This window comes from Drosophila hydei, unplaced genomic scaffold (genome assembly GCF_003285905.1).
Source record: "Drosophila hydei strain 15085-1641.00,03,60 unplaced genomic scaffold, DhydRS2 tig00000001-arrow-pilon, whole genome shotgun sequence".
NCBI lineage: Eukaryota > Metazoa > Arthropoda > Insecta > Diptera > Drosophilidae > Drosophila > Drosophila hydei.
The window spans coordinates 5,553,615-5,574,713 of record NW_022045643.1 but is presented as its reverse complement, the minus strand read 5'-3'; the positions used below and the strand labels follow the sequence as shown (position 1 = coordinate 5,574,713).

The 21,099-nt window shown below is 39.4% G+C and overlaps 1 protein-coding gene across 2 annotated transcripts; it reads right to left on the bottom strand.

The window, feature by feature from the left end:
* Positions 1–5,005: 5,005 nt before the first annotated feature.
* On the bottom strand, positions 5,006–20,307 carry LOC111605720 (cysteine-rich motor neuron 1 protein). Of its 2 annotated transcripts, none has more exons than XM_023324408.2 (3): positions 19,921–20,307; positions 12,870–13,129; positions 5,006–6,200 (listed from the first exon to the last, which is right to left on the bottom strand). In XM_023324408.2, exons 2-3 carry the CDS (start codon positions 12,967–12,969, stop codon positions 5,071–5,073), a joined length of 1,230 nt encoding a protein of 409 aa, XP_023180176.2. In that variant the 5' UTR covers positions 12,970–13,129; positions 19,921–20,307; the 3' UTR covers positions 5,006–5,070. The 2 variants fall into 2 exon arrangements, with proteins under 2 accessions (XP_023180176.2, XP_023180177.2); XM_023324409.2 differs by having other exon boundaries at positions 20,104–20,307.
* Between the last annotated feature and the right edge of the window lie 792 nt (positions 20,308–21,099).

The following is a 21,099-nucleotide window of genomic DNA, read 5'->3' as shown; positions in this document are numbered from 1 at the left end:
ACACACATAGACGCATTATATAAACATTGTATATATAAGTACCTAGATCTACATGTGTAGATATCGTGCATTCATCAATAAGTGGAAATCCCCAGCTTTGATGATTGATTTATTGCCTTTCAATACAATTTGTTGTTGTTTTGTTTTGACTCACAGTAGAATATTTTTCATTCTTAAAGTTCTTTAAGTTCCAGAGCTGTAGAATATTTTTTGCTGTGCCCATCTTGAGACACGAATTTAATTGCTTCGACAATTCGCATTCGCATTTGCTTTTCATTTTCATTTTCATTTTCATCTTCCTTGCTTTATTTTTTGTTTGCCTCTTGTAGCTCCTCTGCTTTCTTTTCACTCTGAATGGCTTTCAGCTTTCAGCAGTTCGTTGGTTGACGCTGTTGACGCCGATAGTCCTTTGCATATATACATTTCACAGCATCAATGACTCGTATACGCGTGCTTTGAGCGCAGCTGGGTATGCGATCTCTTCTCACTTCAGATTTATCGTATTCCTTATAGATTTGATTGCATCTATTTGATTACACGTATTTGTTTAGCAACTTTTCTTCTCTTGTTGCCGTTGTCTTTAAATCACTTTGGTTCGAGCATTTTATAGTCGTTCTCCTCGCCAGTTTACTCCCTTTACAAGTAACTCATTCAGTCGCTATGCTGCGTTCTGCTATACGCTTAACGGTCAATACCCTGGCTTTACAGAGTTATGGAATGTGGGTGGATTAGTTCAGGGTTTTCTTTCTATTTTTTTATTCGCTTAAATAACTAATTTGTATTTGAAATCTTTAATTTAATTATTTTTTTAAAATTAAATTTAAAAATTTGAAATTAATTTTTTTAATATTTTACATGTTGTAGTCATTTTGAAAAGAAAAAAAATATTTTAAAAATATTTAAGTTAATTTTAAATGTTTTCAAAAATATATCGAATTCGTTGTCAAAAAACACAAGCAATTTTAACTTGAGAAACTTAAAAGGGTTATCATATTTTATTAGAAAATTTTATTAAAGTCGGCATTTTCTTGATGTTCCTCTAGTTATTTAGATTTCAGTTCCAGCTTCCACAGCGTATCGGCTCGTCCATCATTAAGCTCCAATCCGTGCTCTCCTGTTGTCATCTATTCATATATATCTTTTTGAAAAGCAAGCTTAGAGCACTGGACACTCTCTTGAAGGGGTTGTGTTGGCCCTTATCAAACGCTGCTCTGGGCAGTCGCTTTTCCACCTTTTTTCATTTCTTGCCTTTTCTGTCGTCTCTTCATCTTTTGCGAGTTTTTCTATCTGCAGCCTCAATAAATCTACCATCGCATATCTTAGGGCTCGCTCGTGTTTTTACAGCATCAACAAAATAACTCAAAGTGTCATCCGAGCTCTTGAAGTCTATTGTTGCTCAGCCATTGTTATTGTTCAGCTTTTGTTAGTGGGGCAGGTCGGTTTGAGTGGGTGTGGATGGGGGTGGCGGCTGCTTTGCTTTACTTTGCTCTGCTCTGCTCTGTTCTGCTCTGCTCCCCTTCCGGGCAACAGTTTTGAAGCTATTTGCCCCGCAACTGTTTGCCATTGCTTATCCGTATACAAAACGTTAGCGCTTTGAGGCTCGGCAATCGTTAGGCGTAACACGTGTAACCTTTGTAACAATGCGAGTATTTGCCTTGCTTTCAGCAGAATTGTTGCGATTGGTCCTTACGCCTATCTGAACAACAGCCAACGCCAGCCCAAGCCCCAATTCCAATGCGTCGCCCGCCCCCACTCAAACCGGAAGCAACATTTTTATTAGGTGCGTCTTTCTGCTTCTTCTCCTTGTCGCTCGCTGCGACACGGCACCTAGTCTCGACGTTTGTAAATCACTATGCTAGTCAATGAGTGGGTGGTAAGGGGGGGGGAGGAGCATAGGGGTTGCAGCTACTCCAATGCACATACAAATATATATATATATATATATATATATATATATATATATATATATATATCTACCAACTTCTCTCCCTCTCTCTCTCTCTCTCTCTGTGTGTATTTTATTCATGACATTTTAGGCTTTGATAACAATCTAAGCAAAATGTACGACATTGTTGGGTTCTCCAACTTGAAGAGCCCCTGATGTGCTCTCTGTGTGAGTGCCACACTATATATATGTGTGCGTGTGCGTTGAGGTGTATGGCGCCCACGCAGCCCTCAATTCCCTTGGCACCTTTATGTATTTTGTATTTGATATTTCGCATCTTATGCCGACCCGCCCACTGCCCACTTCAACGGTTTTATTTTCCTGCCTTCGTATCTTTTTCTTTTTTTGAGTGCCCCGATGCCAATGCCAATGCATAGAAATTATTATATATTATAAATCATATGATGCCATCACATTATGCCCAGCCATACAATTTCCCATAATCGTCAAGGACCTCTGCCAGCTGCCATTGGCTCTGGGGAAATTTTTTGTTTTCTTTTTTAAGTCAAATCATTTGTGGCCTTGATTTTCGAGAGAGTTCGAGTAAGGAACGCGTGACACGAGGCAGCGTGACAGCCAAGCGATATATTTTACTTTAACTTTAAGAACGTCTTTAAGTTGGTATAGATGAAATGCTATATGGAGGAAATCATATTTTTTTATATTGAGAATCTGGGAATATATTAATAACGTATAGGATGAAGCTAATATATTTTTTTTCTCGTTTTTCTTGTTCTTAACACCTCCACCCTTGAAGTCTTTGATCGATGGAAATAGCTATATGATATATGAGACATGAGATCTCTAAGATTGGTGCTTCTCCTTCTATTTTCCTAAGAATTTGATTTAAATTTGATTCGAAGTTTGATAGCAGATGATCTGATAGAGATTTTTAAAATGCATTCATATTTTGTATGTTTAAAACTTGCAGATCCTAACTATACTAACTAAGAATAAAAAAGGAATTGTTAGCTAGACTTTACTTGAGTTAGGAGCTCTATTATGTATAAGAGAGTTATTCATTTACATATAAGAAACATATAAGGGAAGTATGCTGTGAGCCTTGTCTCAGCTTATAATGAATTAAAGAAGCAAACTACTTTGGATATTCTTCTGAAATGTGCCTGAAATAAGAGCTATACTTTAAGGCATATTTATAAATATATATTATATTTATTATATATTTATGTTGACTCTTTGCACATCCCATTCCAACTCATACCTACAATTGCCTAATGAAAATTCTAATTGAATGTTTGAAATTTCTTCGAACTCTAGGCATAATATGAAATAAATGAAAATTTAATTATTTATAAAATACAATATAAGAGGCAAATGTAATATTCACGCAGATGCGTGCAGCAGCGGGGCACGCTGGGAGGCAAGTCACATTATGCACGCTGAATGCACACACTCGATGCTAATTATTGCTTGTATTGTATTGTTTGTTATTGATTGATTAAGGCAATTCCTGGTTGTTTACTCGCCATATACGAGTCGAATGCGAATGCGAATTCGAATTCGAATTCGATGTTTCATTTTTCACGTATCAATGAACCCACAGAAATTGGCCATAAAGTGATTCAGCCCAGGATGGAGCAATAAGAAATTCAAGTTGATTGGCATTATTCGCAATTGCTGATTCGGATTGTGTGTTTATTTAGACTTTAAGATAATAATTAAATGGTACGGTACTAGATTAACGGCAACGATCAGCAACTGTACATATATATATATATATAGACATTGATTGATCCATTTGCAATACTTTTGATAGCGTGCCTGCTGTTTTTTTTTCGTTTTTTTTTTTTTGTTTATAGCATTTGTTTATAACATAAACTTATTAACAAATATCACATAGATATTCTAGCTTAGCTGCTAACTTAATTCGTCTAACGTTTAACGAACGGATATTATTTTGTTGCATTTTTTTCGTATTTTTTTTCAAATATTTTTGTGAACCATTTCGAGTCTAGTTAACCCTTTTCTTTTTTTGTTTTGTTTTAAATATGTTTTGGCATTTTAGTTCGTGCATTATAATAATAAAACATTGGTGTGCTTAATACTATCCATCCAATTTGATGTACATATATACAACAAGTTTCTTCGTCTTAAAAACTTTTTACGTTTCATGTAATTTTCAGTTTTTTCTTAGTTGTTTTCGACTTTTTCTTCTTCTTCTAGTTATAGTAACTTTTGTTTGCGCGTAATTTCATAAGAATACTTTGCTTTTGCGTCTGCGTATGTCTGCGTGGAAGTGAAGGTGAAATTAAAATGAGATCTTTCAGATACCAAAACAAAAAAAGAATATGGTAAAAATAATATAATAATATTAAAAAAAAAAACATAAGATTTCTAGTTAAAAGTTTTTGCTTTCTTGAACAGTTGCGTCTGATTTGTTTTTTTCCTCTTTTCTTCTTCTTCTCATTCATATTTTCTTTCTCCTTCTCTTTCTAGAGTCAGCTCGCGTATACGTCCTCGGTCTGCGTCTGTGGCGGTTCTTTGTCGGGGTGGCGCGGGCTCTTGCGGGCTGGGCGGGGTCGTGGGCGTGGCGGGTTCTGGGCTTCGGGCGCGGGCTCGGGCCGGGCGCTGTCTCTTTCTCTTCTCTTGCGCGGGGCGGGCCGGCGCCTTCGCCCGGCGCTCGTCGCGGGCGCGGGCGCGGGCTCGGGCTCGGCGCGGGGCGCGGCTCTTTCGCGGCTCGGGCTCGCGCGGTCGCGGGCGCTGGCTCGGCGGCTGCGCGGGCGCGGGCCGGTCTGGCGGGGCGGGGCGCGGGCGGGTGGCATCCGGGCGCACTGCTCTCGCGGGCGAGAGTCTCCGGCGGAGGTCTCACTCTCACGCGCCGCCCAGGCGCAGGGCGCGGGCGGCAGGGCGGGAGCGGGCGCAGGGCGCGACGCGGGCGCGCGCGGAGAGGTGCGGCACGGCGCGTCTCGAGGAACCAGGGCGCATGTCTCTCTCATTCACTTTTTTATTTCTCTCTGTTTCTTTTTTCTCATTTATCTCTCTTTCTTATTTCCCACTTCTCTCTCTCCTTCCCATTTCTCATTTCTCTTTCAAATTCTCATATTTTTTCTCATTTCTCCCTCTTTCTTTCTGTTTCTCTTATATTCATTCTCCATCAACTTCTTCTAGACTCTGTCATCAAAGTTGGAGACGGGCCTGTAGGAACGCTGTTTGGCCAGCAGACGCCTTATGTAGATGAACATGGACAGAATGATGACGCAGAGCACAACAATTACAATGTGATAGATATTTTGGGGGAAGGTTTTCTGGTGTACGACCTGCACTACGCTGGGAAAGTCGTGCAGTTCGCAGGGCGCAGCTGAGGTGTTGGAGCTGGGAAAGTCGATCAGTTCGGCATTTTGTGTAGTGCTGGGGCGATTGGTGGTGCTGGTGGTGGTGGTTGTGCTGCTGATGACGATTTCATCTGCCAGCGGCACCACAGGCAGCTCAGTTTCTGTTTCAGTGTCAGTTTCAGCATCAGCATCAGCATCAGCATCTGCGTCTGGCTGGGTCTGCTCCTCGTGCTCGTAGCCATAGCCGTCGTCATCGTTGTTTGGCTTCTCGTGTGGCATGGGCGCACCTTTGGGCCAGCAGACGGGACAGCAGTAGTCCTTGATCATCACCTGACGTTCGCTGGGACAATTGACATTGGCACAGAGTGGTATCACGCACTTCTGTTCGCCCTTGACGCACTCGCACTGGTAGCAGCCATCCTTCCAGCTGTCGCCGTCCTTGAAGTACATGTTCAGGTTCTTTGATTCGCAGATGGCATTCTTGCCCTCGTCGCAGCTCTGCTGGCAAATGCGTGCCCCCGAATTGCAGAGACAGCGTTGGCAGCTCTGCAGCCAGTAATAGTTGGTGTTTCGCACGTCCGAACAGTTGGGCTCCGGCTTGCATTCGTACTTGCCGCAGCACTGGCCAGGCGTATTCATGTCCTCCGGCTGCAGCTCGACCACAACCTCGCCCTTCTCGCTGTTGCAGCCAGGTATGTTGTAGCACGTCTTGCACATACACTTCTTGGACAGGCAGCAGAGGGCGAACAGCTTGTCCGGCACCTGGCTGATGTTGTAGACACTGCGCTCCGTTGTTTCGATTGCCCCGCTGAGGCTGCCGGCGACCGCATTCGAGCTCAACAGATTCACGGCGCTTATCTCGCGCATCTCCCGCACAGCGCTGTCCTTCGGGCACTCCATGTCCGCATCAGCCGGACAATGTACGGGATCGCACAGCTGCGGTATTGGCCGCCAGTCCATCTCTGTAAAAATGTGTAAAACGTAAAATAAATATCGAGCGAACTTTTTATGAGCCGTTGACAAAATCACGTATTTTTTTCAAATAAATCGACGGATGGCATGACTGATGCAATAAATAAAAGCTGTTCACGTATTCCGAGAATGCGACTTAACGCGAAATATGCTTAAATCCTTAAACATTTTATGCTCGCATATGCGAACAGCTTTTTTTGATTAAATAGTGACTAAAGTGCTTTAAGCAACGATAGCTGATAGTGGCATATATAGTTATGTACAGGAGGTATTTTATATAGAAGCATATTCAAATATTAACCTCAACTATAAAGCGCATTATGAACTTCATTAATTGTTGTTGATAATTTCGCTATTAAAGGATTTTAGTAGCTGTCTTAACTACAAAATATATGCATAGAACTGTGCTCTAGTTTTTGTTTTTATACATATGTATATGTTTGATGGAGTTCAGATTGAAATCTATTGGGAATGGGCAGACAGGAAGACAGGCAAAAAAGGGTCTGACTGACTTCATTAGATTATTTTATTTAATATAAATAATAAATATTTAGCCTTAAGACAGAGCATAATTCTACTCATTCGCAGTCTAAACGCTGTTAGCTTCAGTTTAATACACGCTTCCCTAGGAGTAAGGGGGGCTGGAGAGGTCAAGGCGCGTAAATGTTGCATCTAGCATCAGTAGCGTCGATGTGATTTGCGCTCCTATGAACAGACGGACAGAGAAAGGAACAGCAACACAGACAAAACTAATATACTCTTTTTACTTCGTATAGGAGCATAAAAAAGCGAAGCAGAAACCTCTTTAATTTCTCATTGACTGATCGAGTGCAGAAGAACACTCAGCGCAGAACCTAGCTCGAGTTTGAGTGGGAGTTCGAGCTATATAAAGACAGGCCTGTTGCAGTCGCATTTCTGATCTTCTGGTGGTCAGTCGCTTGCGCTTCTTCTTTTTTCTGAATGTGATTCAAGTACTTAAATATTTAATCATTTCAAATATATTCTAAGCAGAATTATTTTATATTTAATTATAGTTTCAAGCAATTGTTTTATAATAAATGTTAATAAAAATTGTTTAATATTAATTGCATTAATATTTGAAGCCAGAGAGCGTTATGTTAGTGCTGATTATGTTAATCAGGAAAATCTTTATATTTGCCTCTAATCTCATTGCAGCTTTTTAGTGATTTAAGTAGAGCCACACTCTGTTAAAAAAAAATATATATATATATATATATAAGAGAGTTTATTTTTAAATTATTATAAATAGTTTGAAGAGAAACACACATTATATAAAACATAAAAAAAAAAACAAAAAGAAACTTCTAAATGCAGAACATTAGCTCTAAGCCTAAACTACAATTGGATTTTTAGCTTCCTGCTAATTAATTTCTATTTGCTTAACCAATTACTATATATATTACTATGCATAAAGTTGAGCAATGTCTTTTCTTTACTAAGAACTCAACTCTTATATTTAAAGTCCTATTTTTCTGACTGTTGACTTTAGCCCAATTTAAGTTCAATCACCAGAAGTGACTTAAATAATAAATTTAGGCACGCGTTAAATGATAATGTATACGGCGCTCTTGACATCCCTTTTTCATGTTATCAATTTTTACACTAGACTGCAAATTCAATGTGCATATATAATTATAAGTTAACAAGAAATTCGCAGCTTTCTTCGTGTCGCCTTATCTCTAATTGAATCGACAACGTCTGTGGCGACTTTCCGTCTCTTTCGCTCTCACTGTGCCTGTCTCTGTGTGTGTATGTTGGTTGGCTGGTTGCTTATGTACCCGTTGGCAACCTTTCACTAAAGTCTCGCGTTTACCTTTACACTCAGCCGCACTTTTGTTTGCCAATTGGGTTTGGCAGCTGCGAAACTTTGCGGCTTCCTTTGAGCTCAAGTTAATTTGTCATTTTCACTCGCCCATATAATGCGAATTCCATTTTACTTTTCACTTTTTGCTGCTGTTCTTTAATTTTGGTTTTTTGTAGTTGTTGTTGTCGATTTTGTTCTTTGTTTCCTGCAAGTTTTCCCCGAAAAAACAATGAACTTTGCCCTTTAGCCAATTCAAAAGTAAATATCTTATATAAAAATCGACTTGATTTGCGCGCAAGTTGAAAGCTTCACAAAGCTTGCGCAAATTAGGAGCTACAGTCCTCGTATAGCCACCCAGCCCTGCCCCTATTCGTTTGATGTCATGCAGTCGCGTCTCTGAAGTGCTCAGCTCCCCCGCTCTGAGTGGCCTTCAACAACTTTCTTACACTTTATTTAATTAAAGATTTTTTTCTCTTAATTTCTTTCTTCTTCTGCATTTTTTTGTTAACTTTTTAGATTTTGTCGGTTTGCTGTCGTCGGGTCTTATCAGCGGGTCGAGCTTAGACAGTTGGGACACTTGTTCACCGCTCTCACATTTTGTATTGAGTGCGCGATTTGACTTTGAAGTGAAGCGAACCAGCCAAGGGTGAGGCAGCTGGACGGGAAGTAGCACTTTGGTTATAGAAGTTTTTGTTTGCTGCACATACATATATACATGGATAGTTTGGCATAGTTTTGGTGTATGGCATGCTAGACTAAAAGATGCCCAATTTAATTTGAGATTCAAGCTCATCACATTTCTATTGCATTATTTGAATTTTGTAGGGAATTTGTCGGAAGTATTGAGTGAAAAGCTCTAAAATTCTATATTATAAAATTATAATTAGTACTATATCAAATTATTTATAAATAATTATATAAGAAACTATGTTTTATGATCTAATATAAGATAAGTTTTCTTTCTGTACATAGAAAAAAATCGATATCTAGTCTGAATTAATTTTTATATAGCTATTATTCTATTGGAAAGTGGGTATATTGGCTTCCATTTGGATAGTTTCTGCTAATATTCATTATTTAAAGATCAGAAAAGCGAATTCTTAAATATGCAGCAATTGTTCAGGGTATTTTATAGTCGTTTACTGCCGACTAGATATATAAATATATATATATCAGATATAAAATAGTAATTTATATAGATATATTTTTATATATATAGACCGAGTCCATCACATCACTTTTCAAACAGTGTTCATTTTTACAGGGTATTTGAAGCAGACCATATTGCACACAAAACACAATTTCAATGGCGCTGCTAAGCGAAAGAGCGGAAAATGTGAATGAATTAGCAGTCAGAGTGTGAGTGTGCAATGCCAAACAACTGTCAGACTAACTAGTCAGCCAGTCAAACAGTCGAAGAGCTGCCCAGGAGCAGGCGAGGCCAGAGCAAGCGAGGCGAAGCCAAGCCAGGCCAGGCCAATCCAAGTCGAGACAGGACTCAGCTCCGTCATATAACCAAGATAAAAACCGCACACTCCACGAGCAGAGAGAGAGAGAGAGAGGGTGGAAGGGAGAAGGGCAAGGAAAGCAAGTGAGGGCAATAACAGGACAAAGCACACAGAAAGTTGCTGCAACATGGACATATTTTTTTTGTTTCTTTTTTTTCAACATTTTTTTAAACAATTTTTTGCTTTCATTTTTCCTTTTTTTTTGTTTTTGTTCCCTCTGCAAAAACTTATAAACAGCGTGGAAAGTTTACCATAAAGGCTAAAGTACATATACAACTCGAGTGTTTTGCATTTTATGTTGCATGAAAAAGAAAAAGGGGGGAAAACTCTTTAAAGCGAAAACTTTTTTAATAACACAACGACAAACGCAGTGAGGACGACAACGTTTTGTAGTTTTGTTAAGGGGCACATTTTTCACCCACAAAAGTCACTTGTGCCCCCGGACCGAAGTCGAACCGAACTCTGGGAGAAATTTAAATTGTTAGTTTATCTCTTGACACTGATTGGATTCGCGATTTAAAAATAAAAAAGAAATGAAAAAGCATGTCTTCGCAGACAGCTGAAAGCCTGGTAGCTTAATGCCCGGAATACCTGAGCAGTTCTGGATTGGCATGTAATCAGCAGAAAGTTGCGCCAAGCTCTGTCAGATTAGGCTAATCTAGATGACTGACGCCATCGCGAGTTCTCAAGAAATAACAGAATTTTGAAGTATTCACAAAGATAAGACTTTCGAAACTTACTGTGGCTACATTTGACTCTAAGATGTAAGACTAAGGCTAAAGAGCAGAAAAATTACTTTTTTAAATAGAGGAAATTACTTCATGCTGCTGAGTTCTTACAGAACTGAAGCTGATCTTGGCGAACTTTAAAGGTAAAAAGTTGGGAAAATGCTGTCATATGATAAAGTTCTTAAGGAGTTTGTGTATACTGCGAAGGCTCAGATCTTTAAGATTCTTAAAGCTTATAAAATTCCTCTCTTTCTTTATGCATAGTTGTCTCTCTCTTCGCTCACTCTCCTTAAATTAACATAAATATATATTTATGATATCTTTTATCTTCAATTATCGCAGTGCTTGAGCTGCTTTAACAATGTTTAGCCAAGGTTGCGCGTCTCACAACGAAAAAGGGTTAACTGACCTGATTTTGTACCCTTTTATATACACTCACAGAGGGCATTGTACGTTAGATAGAAAAAATGTAACAAAAGCATATTTATATTTCTATATATAAGATTACTTTGAATATATATATATATATTCCCACAGAGACAAGACCTGCCCTTAAACTGCGCCTGTTGCATAAACTTTCTTATTAAGTTACCCCAAAGAGCATTTAATATTCGAACTGTTTGAAGTTTGAGTTTTTTTGTTTCATATTCCATAGAATCCCTTTGTTTCAGGGCCGCCTTGTGGTCGTTGCGCTGTGCTGGCTCTGGCTCTGGCTGAGTGGAGGAAACGCCTTGGCTAAGTGGAATTCAATCAGGCTAATAGCCATGGCAAGATAATCGTGATTCAATTATGACAACGCATAACTTGGCAGCAGCAGCAGCAGCAGCAGCAGCTAGTTCGAGTGGACATTTAGTAGCTCGATTCATTTTGTGGCGTTTAGTAGTCATGTTGTTGCTGCAGCAGCTAACGAGTGGCACGTTGCGTGCTCTTCACCTGCTGAGCCAGCTCGTTGGCCTGACGGCCGCATCCTGGCAGATGCTCAGCGGGCGTGGGGGCGTGGCGCGTGGCAAGTGTAGCTGGTATTGGCGCCTGCATGGCTATCTGGTGTTGTTGTTTGTGCTTTGCTTCTCGCCAGTTGCCATGTGGATTGTGATCACAAGAATGGACTTTCTGCGCCAGAATCGCTTGCTGCTCATCGTTGGCTGTCATCGATATGCGCTGCTGCTGAGCTCTGCTGTGCTCACGCTCTACCGGCACACGAGCCGTCAGAGTCACCTTATCGCCTTGGCAAATAAGCTGCTTTGCTCTAGCCGGCAGCTGTTCAAATTGCTGCACACGTCCCCGTTGCGGAGCTCGGCCCACCAGCTGCACACGCGTGACCATTTGACGGTTTATGCCCTGGCCATCTCCATAGTCTGCTCCGGGAGCTATACTTTATTCTTACTACGCCGTGACGTGCAGGCCCAGCGCAGCTCCATGTATTTCTGGAGCCTGCTCTTCGTCTATGGCTGCCAGCTGTGTCTCCAGCTGAGCTTGGCACTCTATTTGTTGGCTCTGCTGCTAATTAGTCATTTGTCGCATCACTGCAATCTGCTGCTGGCCCAGCTGCTGGCAGATGCTGTGCACTGCCATGAGGCTTTGCTTACACACCTGCCTGGCCTGCCTGGCCGTCGACACTTGTTGGACTCGCAGCAGCATTGGCTGTCGTTGGAGCTGTGGCGTCTCTTGCGGCTGCATCGCCAGCTGCTGAGGCTCAGCCTGCGGCTCTGCTCGCTCCACAACGTGCAGTTGGTTGCATTTATGATTTTCGTCGCCGTTGAGAGCGTCATGCACACATTTTTCGCTTACTTTGTGATCTTTAGCAAGTGGTGGCTGCGCCACTTTCACAAGCCGGCACCATTGAACATCGATGTGATCGTATTCGTGGCAGCTGTCTGCGCGCAGCTCTCGTTGGTCATTGCCCACACGCATCGACACCAACAGATCTTTGTGGCAACGCGCTCCATATTCAGCGCGGGCGTGCAGGCGTTGCCTATCAACTGCAGCAAGGCTCTGACTCAAACGGTAGGTGGAACTCTAACTAAATGGAGATATTTTGCTAACTTTTCCAATTATAGAAATAATACAAATAATAGAAATATTTTTTATAAACAAAATACTTCTTTGTTTCATAGAGAAACTCTATGAGGAATAGAATGCAAATTGTTAAAAGCAAATTTATATTTATTATATATATTATATTTGTATATAAATCTTATTTTCCTTCCACTACTATTTTTATGAACAGTGCTGTATGTATATAGCGAAAATATACAAAACATTTAATGATCTAATTGCTTTAAATAGAGCATCTCTACTACATCATATACGCTTCATATTCAATTTCAGCTACATCTCTACGGCTTACAATTGCAGGTGAATGACCGCGTTTTCCACCTGTTGGCCTGCGGACTCTTCAAGCTGAACAATGGCCTCTTATTTGGCATAGTGCAAACAATTATAATGTATACAATAATACTCATACAATTTGATAAGATCATGAACAGATAGCTGCAATTAAAATGATGTTTGCACAGATCGCGACATATTTACTTATAGATATATACATATATATATGTGTATGTGGGCATAATTATAGCAAATATTTGGCAGACTTACGTGTCATTGCACTGATGACATTCAGTTTGTTCCCGGTGCAGATTAGCACGCTGATTGTTATTAACAGGTGCTCACACCTGGATTTGTGCAGCTTCAACATTTTCTATATGGATTTATGATGTGCTCGAGCTCTCTAGATATCCTATCCTCAATCAATTTAGCCTTGAAGCCACGCCGTATCGGAATCAACTATATGTATAGCTGTGTGTGTTTGCCTTTTATTGCAAAATCAAAACCAATTGAATTTCGTTGTATTTCATCTGAAAAGAAAGGAGAGGAAATAAAAAATTAATTGTCAAATACGAAAAAAATGTTTATGCCGTAGTTTTATTCACTTTAAATGGACAGCAAAGTGAACACACAAATATAATATAGTTGAAATACTGTACACTATGTGGGTCTTTCGGTTTGATTGGCTTGTTTAGTGAGGTAAATTCAATTTACAATTATGTAAGCTATAATATAATATATATGATATATACATATATATACAGAAATACTTTATAGAAAATATTAATCCAATTTCTTCATACAAAATCCAAAGTGTTTAAAATTATTTCCATTTCTTATATAATATACGTCTATATATTATTCTATATTTATTCTACATTTTATTCCATATTCATATTTTATTAATGTTAATAGGTTGTTTTTCCTCTAATTAGTATTTACTACTATTTTTATGAACAACCCAATATTATTAGTTTTTTTTCTCAAAATTCTCAAACATGTTCCAAAGTTTCTTACAAAAATCGTTTAATTTAATAAACAAATATGTTAATCTTAATATTCGTTTCAAACTGATTTAATAATACTACGTTTATCACTTAATTTAGTTTAGTGCTTTCATGAACGCAGCTGTCTAAATATTTTTTTTTTCTTGTTTTTATTTGCCAGCGTTAACATTGCTGAGATAGCAGTAGAAATTTGTTCTTGAGTTCTTGATCTTGGGTTTGGATACTTCCATTATAACAACTTTTTCAGAGTGGATTTTTTGAGTTAATCTTGAAAAAGTTCATTTGAATAATAAGTAATAAATATATTTTATATATATAATTAAGTGTATATAAGAAATTTGGTTTTTGAATTACACCTGAATCCCTTCTACATATATATGCTTTATATATGCACTTACGATATGATAGTTACGAGTGCATTATATCATATGATATATATACCTAAAGCTAAGCTCAAACTTTAATTTGAGCTAGATTACAACAAATAACAAAAGTATACAACATCTATTTATATATAGTATAGTCATGGCATAATCAAATGTCTGTCAGGCAGAGTATTTGTCGTTCGACCTGCTGCTGATAAGTGTTTGGTGCTGTTTTTATTTATTTTAATTTAATTGCAGTACAAAACAAGGCAGTAAACACACCGAGAAGCGTTACTAAGTCACAGGCGGACAGGCGGTCGAGCGGACGAGCGGTCCAGCAGACGAGGCTGTTGTATCACTGCTATAAATAGCAACCTTTTTTGGATTTGTGCGAATAGTTTTAATGACCGGAGGCAGCCCGAAAGCAAACCCAGCAACTGGGCAAACACACACACAGAGTTCACTCTCATGATACTGGCGTATCTCGTACGAGATGCCGCAAAAACAAAAAACTGAAAACTGAAAAGTGTTTTTGGGGGCCCCCAAGTGGCAGCAAAGGCAAGGCAGAAGCTGATAAACGTGCCACATGCGGCATGGGACGAGTCTCAGGTAGTGTCTCAGGTTGAGATTGCGGCACGCATTAATTTTGTTGCCTCTGCGGCATTTCATGTGGAACGAACGCCAGGACAGACCGTGGATATCTGCTTTTCATTCCGCATTCAATCAAATGCTAAAATGATTGAGATGCTTCTACATGCAAGTGATGATACTGAGAAGAAGAAGAAGAAGCGAGGGCGGCGATAGAGCAAGAGAAAATTCACTTTGAGCTCGATTAATGAAGAGGCCAGACCGCAGTGTATCTGCTATTCAAATGCTTTCAATCAAAGGCTGAAATGATTGAGCAGCAAACACTTGCAACTGTGTGGCTATTGGTGAGCCTGCTGACAGCTAAGAGATAAACTTTCCCTCGAGAGCCAACATTGTGGTTGAGTAAAGAGCATCGGTTACGAATGCTTTCATTCAAATGCTGAAAATGTGTGCAGCTCGATTGAAGTGAGGAAGGAATGATGGAGATGTTCTTTGTATAAAGAAAAAGTATTTGTATTCAAATGTTTCCAATCAAATGGTTAAACTAGAGGCCTTTATCAAAATTGATGTTGAGCCCTGACCACAGTGTGCTGCTTTCAAATAAAATGCTTTCAATCAAATGATTGAAGAAAAAACGTAACCAATTCCCCTAACTGAAACGCCTATCAAAGAGAGCAAACAAGTTTGAATTCATTTTAGATTTGAAAAGCAGAAAGGTAGTCAAACACGAGTGCTTTCAATCAAATGATTGAAGGACAAACACTGACAGCTGTTAAAATTGATGAATCCATTTGAAGGTGACAAAGCTATACTAGTCCACCTGCAGGCTACCTTAAAAGTGTAGCTGCAACTTTTGTTTGACATGAGCCTGAGAATGGGAAGCAGAACGAGACCGAGAACTGTGAATGAGAACTGTGAATGAGAACTGTGAATACAATTGAAAACTATCAATCATGCAGTTAATCGAATTGTTAATTAATCAACAACAACAATGACGATTGCACACTTCCGACTGAAATACGAGTCAAATGTTGCTGCCCATAGAAACGTATAATAAATTGTTTCGGTTCGGTTTGTGTGTCTGTGGCTTCCAGTTTCGAGTGTCTCCGAGTCGGGTGTCCATTCTGCACCGGTTGCATCAGCTCTAAATATTGGCGAAATTGATGACTCGATTCGATATTATGATTATGTCTAGAACTGCGAATGTGATTCATGACGGCTTCATTCAGTTTCTTTGTTTACTCCATTGAATTAAGTGCACGATGACGGGCGGTTCAATTTGCTAAGAATGTGCTCTATAAACAGCAGCGCTACGCAGGGTCATAATTCGATAAAAATATCCTCTTTCCAAATTCGAATATTCAATGAATTGTTTACGCTTTTTCCGCCAGACAATTTTCGTTAAAACATAAACAATTTAACGAACTCGGCTGAACCCAAATTTCTAAGAATTAAACAGTTTTAAGTAAGCTTCATCAAATAGATTTTCGTTTATAATATCAACTTATTTATTGTCAGTATTCTAGAAAATGGTTTGTTGTTAATTTAAATGGAAAAACTGAATTTAGGTGAAATAGGTTTTTAGAGAATTTTATTTCAGAGAATTCCATTCCTTAATTTTGTTTACCAAAATACTAAAAATTATATGGAAAAAGCGAATTTAGTTTTTTAAAAATATATTTTAGAATTTTTTGTTAACATTCTATGAATTTTTCAAAATTTTTGAAGCTTATATTTTCAAAATAATATATATAAAAAAAATTAGTTAAACATTAAAGGAACTGGGCTGAGCGTAAATCGTCATATTTATGTTTAAACAAACTTTTTTTGATTTATGAAACGTAGTAAAATTGCATAAACTTTTTTATGTATTTGAAGCAACACTGTCGTGAGAAGATATATTGGAAATGGCACATGAATGCCTAGAATTAAGAAAAGTTTTCCTTTCTTAAAGGAGTCAATTTTGATTTATTCAATTTGTTGGCTAAATTCAGCAAAACTTGCCTAAAATATTTGCAGCTAAATTTTCGACGGAAAATATAATGGGAAAACTTTCCATAATGTGGCGGAAATTGTAGACAAATTTTGTTATATGAGAGTTCAATTATGCGCTTAACTTGGCTTTCTCTTAACCCATCCGCGCTCTGTCTCTCTCTCTCTCTCTCGCCCTCTCTCTCTCTGTCTCTTTCACTCCACTGCGCAAACTTTAATACCAACTTTCTTATCTAATTCACCTTTTTCCATACTCTTTGTCTTTGGGTTTTACCTTTTTCATCCAACTATCTAATGTACACATATTTACTCATACTTATTTCCAGCTAATATTTCTGTTTGCACCAGGTGTACTTATGTACGATACGCGAAGCTGTAATCTGTCTTTTTCTGTGTGTGTTTCATTCTCGACCTCTCTTACTGTCCCTATCTCTATCTCTCTTTCTGGCTCCCTCTCTCTTTCGCTCTTCCAACATATTTGTGTAGATGACTAAAGTTTGATAGCACTTGAGCTCTACGTAGTACACTTCGTTTCGCTCTGAGGTCTTGAGCGCTATGTTGTCTGCTTAAAAATTAACAACAACAACAGGAACAGCTACAGCTACAGCTACAGCAACAGCAACTACAACAACAACGATCTATGAGCATAATGGAGCTTTGTAGCCGACAGCGATAAGTACTTGCGTCTGCTGTTTGTCCCGCTCGTTCCTGTCCCTCTCTCACTCTCTCTCTCTCTCTCTCTCTGTCGCTCTTTCGCTCTCTTCCCACCCTCTCCTAACAGCCTGCTTCAACACTTGGCGTCTCATAGTCAAGACTTTGGCAGCAATTTTTGTTCGTATTCATTTTTTGCTTTTTTTTGTATGTAAGTTTTTACCTCGAAAGCAAGATGAGCTTTATGATTGCCATAAATTTCACTTGAATGCGAAATCTGATGCATCTATTTCATGCCTTCGTTTTGCGCTTTTTAACTGTTGTTGTTGCCGTTCTTTTTTGTGCTTTTTTGTTGTTGTTGTTTTGTTTTGTTATTTATCTTGAGATGCTACACATGCAAAACAGCAGTAGCAGCAGCAGCAACGTCGAAGTTGACGGTCTTCGCTCTTATGCAAGTGTGTGTACGTATGTATGTGTCTACAGAAATGCTTATGCATATATGAGTGTATGTGTGTGTGTTTGCTGGCGTATTTACTCGTGTTCGCGTACAATAATTTCACGTTCAACAACTTTTGGCTTTTTTGATGAGCCAGCAGCAAAAGCAAAAGCAACAGCCACAGCAGCACTTGAAAGAGCAGGCGAGAGGGTGGCAGCTGCTGGGTAAGAGGGTGTATGTGTGTGTGTGCGCTGCTGCTGCTGCTGTGTCTCGACTGCTGTTGCCATAGCTACCGCAGCAAATTAAGTTCGTCATCTCTTTTGCACGCAGTGCAACCGGGCCAAAACATAGGCAGCGCTTTGGGCTCTGGGCTGGCCGGCTCATCGGTTATGCTCTAGACATTTTGCTTTAGCTTCGATCGCCCCTAAATACACTTGCACCGGGGCATAATTGCTTTCCTTTAAACTTTGCAGCAGCCCATGCGACTTATCTGATTGCTTATATCAATAAGATAGCAGCTTGGAATTTATGGCAGACCATGAATTGCCATAGATAAAGATATAATACCTTAATACCAGTAGCTCAGTGGCACTCTGTAAATATAAGTCTGATGTCACTTAAAGGTGAACACAGGACAATATTTTTTATATTGTACAGTAAGCTAATTACCCCCACACACACAGACACACACTTAACATACTTGTGTAAATTTGTATAATAAGATATGAAGAGACCTTTGTTTATGTTATCTTACACTTTTGCCGGAAACAAGAACTGAACTTAAACTTAAGGATATTATCTCCGAGTAAAAAGAAATATATTAAAAGTTTAAATATTTGTAATAATTTTTTATCAGACTGAAACTCCGAAGATCATTTATCACTGCTTGAGAAGGGTTGCCTGTTGATTGGCAGCGGGCAATGCAAATCTTGAATTTATATAATTAATCATATTAATATAATCGGATTAAGCGACGATCGCCAATTTAATATGCGCTTAAACCGCAGCTGACACTATCAATTGATGTCAACTTATGTATGTCTCAGTTAGAGTTTAATTTCAACCTCTACTCACAAAAGAAGCAGAGTATGAAAGCTTCGACTCTTACGTGGAGTGTAAGCTTTACTTTCTTGTTGTTGTTGTTGCTGCTGGAGTTTTTGCTGTTCTGTTTTGTATTTGCTCTGGTTTCAGCGACGGCTCAGCTTACTTGGCAGCCATGAACGCCGCTGCTACTCAACTCAACTAGTTCACGCTTTACGCTTTAATAGAGTTCCATGGCTCATTTTCGGTACTTTCGGATAATGCGACCACAGCATACGACACGCACACATTCGCAAACTCACATGCACACACATACATACAATTATTCGATCATTGCTCGCTTATTGAGCGATATATTTATTTGCTTCCACCTTTTACGCATGTCGCTTTGCGCTTTTAACCTTGATTTTTGTGTAAACAAAATACACATACAGCTGTGCAGCATATTCTCATTTGAATGTATGTATGAATGCTGCTGCTGCTACTAAGCAAAAACAAAAATAAAAAAACTAAAAGCTTTCGGCTTTGTGTGCGTTTTTCATATGTGTATCTCTCTCTCTCCCTCTCTCTCTGGGTACGTTTGTCTGCTTGTGTGCGTTTATTTAATTTCTCGTTTACTGTACATTTATTAAGTTACCTATTTATAATTTGTTTATTATTTAGCGAAATGGCAGTGAATAATGTTTAAATATAGTTGGCCACCAGCAACCAATTCAAACCGAATGGAATGGAACGGAACTGGAAACCTTAGCTCCATAATATAAACAACATATTTCTTTTGGCTTAGCTTTTTTATTTGTTTTTGTTAATACACACATATACAAACACACCTACATGCACACACACTGACTATGTGACGTTATGCGCTGCGCTATGCTCATTTAATTTTCTGTGATATTATTAGATATGCGCTATCTTATCTAAATAGCATACAGTTATGTGTATGCATGTGTGTATGCGTGTGAGCGTGTTTGTATATCTGCCTAACTATCCAAGGCCCCGCGCTTTAGAGAATCTACAGAAAAAGAGCCAATGTTGGCTTATATAATCGGCTATAATATGTACATAGAGAGCACAGCGTTTATAAGGTGCGGGAGCCCTTCACTTTGCTAACTGTGCGGAGACTGCCATGATTTAGACGCAAAATGCCATCGCACTTATACTTATATAGATTATGTGCACAATCTGTGGAATGCGCTGGGGGAGCGGGAGAGGGCGAGGTAACGGAACGCTCTACACACCTGCCACGTAAATTTTGTAAGCTCTCCCAATATTCAGAGCATAAATATCGTTTCTTTTGTATGTTCGCTGCTTCGCTGCGCCCGACGACTTCACATGCTGCGGCTCACGGCTTTTGTGGCTCTGTGCAGTTTATTCACTTTGCACCTCACTCTGTATTACACCTTCTACTATATTTTTATTACTTTTTTCGTGCGCGTTTATTTTACGGTCTCGCGTCACTCTGCTTTCTATATATTTTTGTAGTTGTTTGATTACATCTAGTTACTTTTCTTTATATTTTGTTTGCTGTTGATCTTAGAGCATCGCTCTTCTGTCTCACATCACATCACAACGCACACTGACACCGGCTGGTCCAAAATTCTTGTGCTCGTGCCCCTTTTGGCTATCACTCGCTCACTAAACCATCTAAGTTTGCGACATACAATTTTAAGCTTGTTGCTCGAAGTTCGACGTTCGATTTCGTTGTTCGACGCTCGACGCTCGACGTGATGATCGTGTGGCGGCAGCGCACAGTGGTTGCGTATCAAGCACTGAGCACACAAAAATTGTAGCTAAGCTTTTTGCATAGGTCAACGGCAGCTAGGTGCTTGTTGCGTAGCGCAGAGTTGAGTATATAAAAAGATAGCTTAGTCAAATGTCAGCTGATCGCCCACTGTGAGCCGGTTTTGCGCTGCGCTCTCATCAACTCAACCACACTCCCCCACTCTTTCGCTCCCATTATAAGTGGTCAGTGCCGGCTAACCGGCTAGCCGGCAACCTGTGCCCTCTCTCACACTCGCGCTCGTGCTTGCGCTCACTCTCTCACTCTCTGTTTGTTCTTCGTTACGCTCTTCAGCAGAAAGCTCGCGTGAGCTTTGGATAAACAAAACATTGCATGCATAATTAAGTGTGTACGTATGTATGAACATATATATGTATTTGTGTATTTGTGTAGGCAATTCTTTTTGGCAAACTCTTAACATGCGTCGCAAACAATTTTCGAGCACGCCATAAATTTTCACACACAACACTCAAAAATGGTGCCGCTAAGGAATTTTTGGTGTGCGTTGAGTGCATCACACGCACTCGTCACGTGCATTCATTTCATTTCATTTCATTTCATTTCCATTCGTATTCGAATTCCACGACCGATCGATCAATTACACTCATATACACATGCATATTAAAAGATCGTTGCC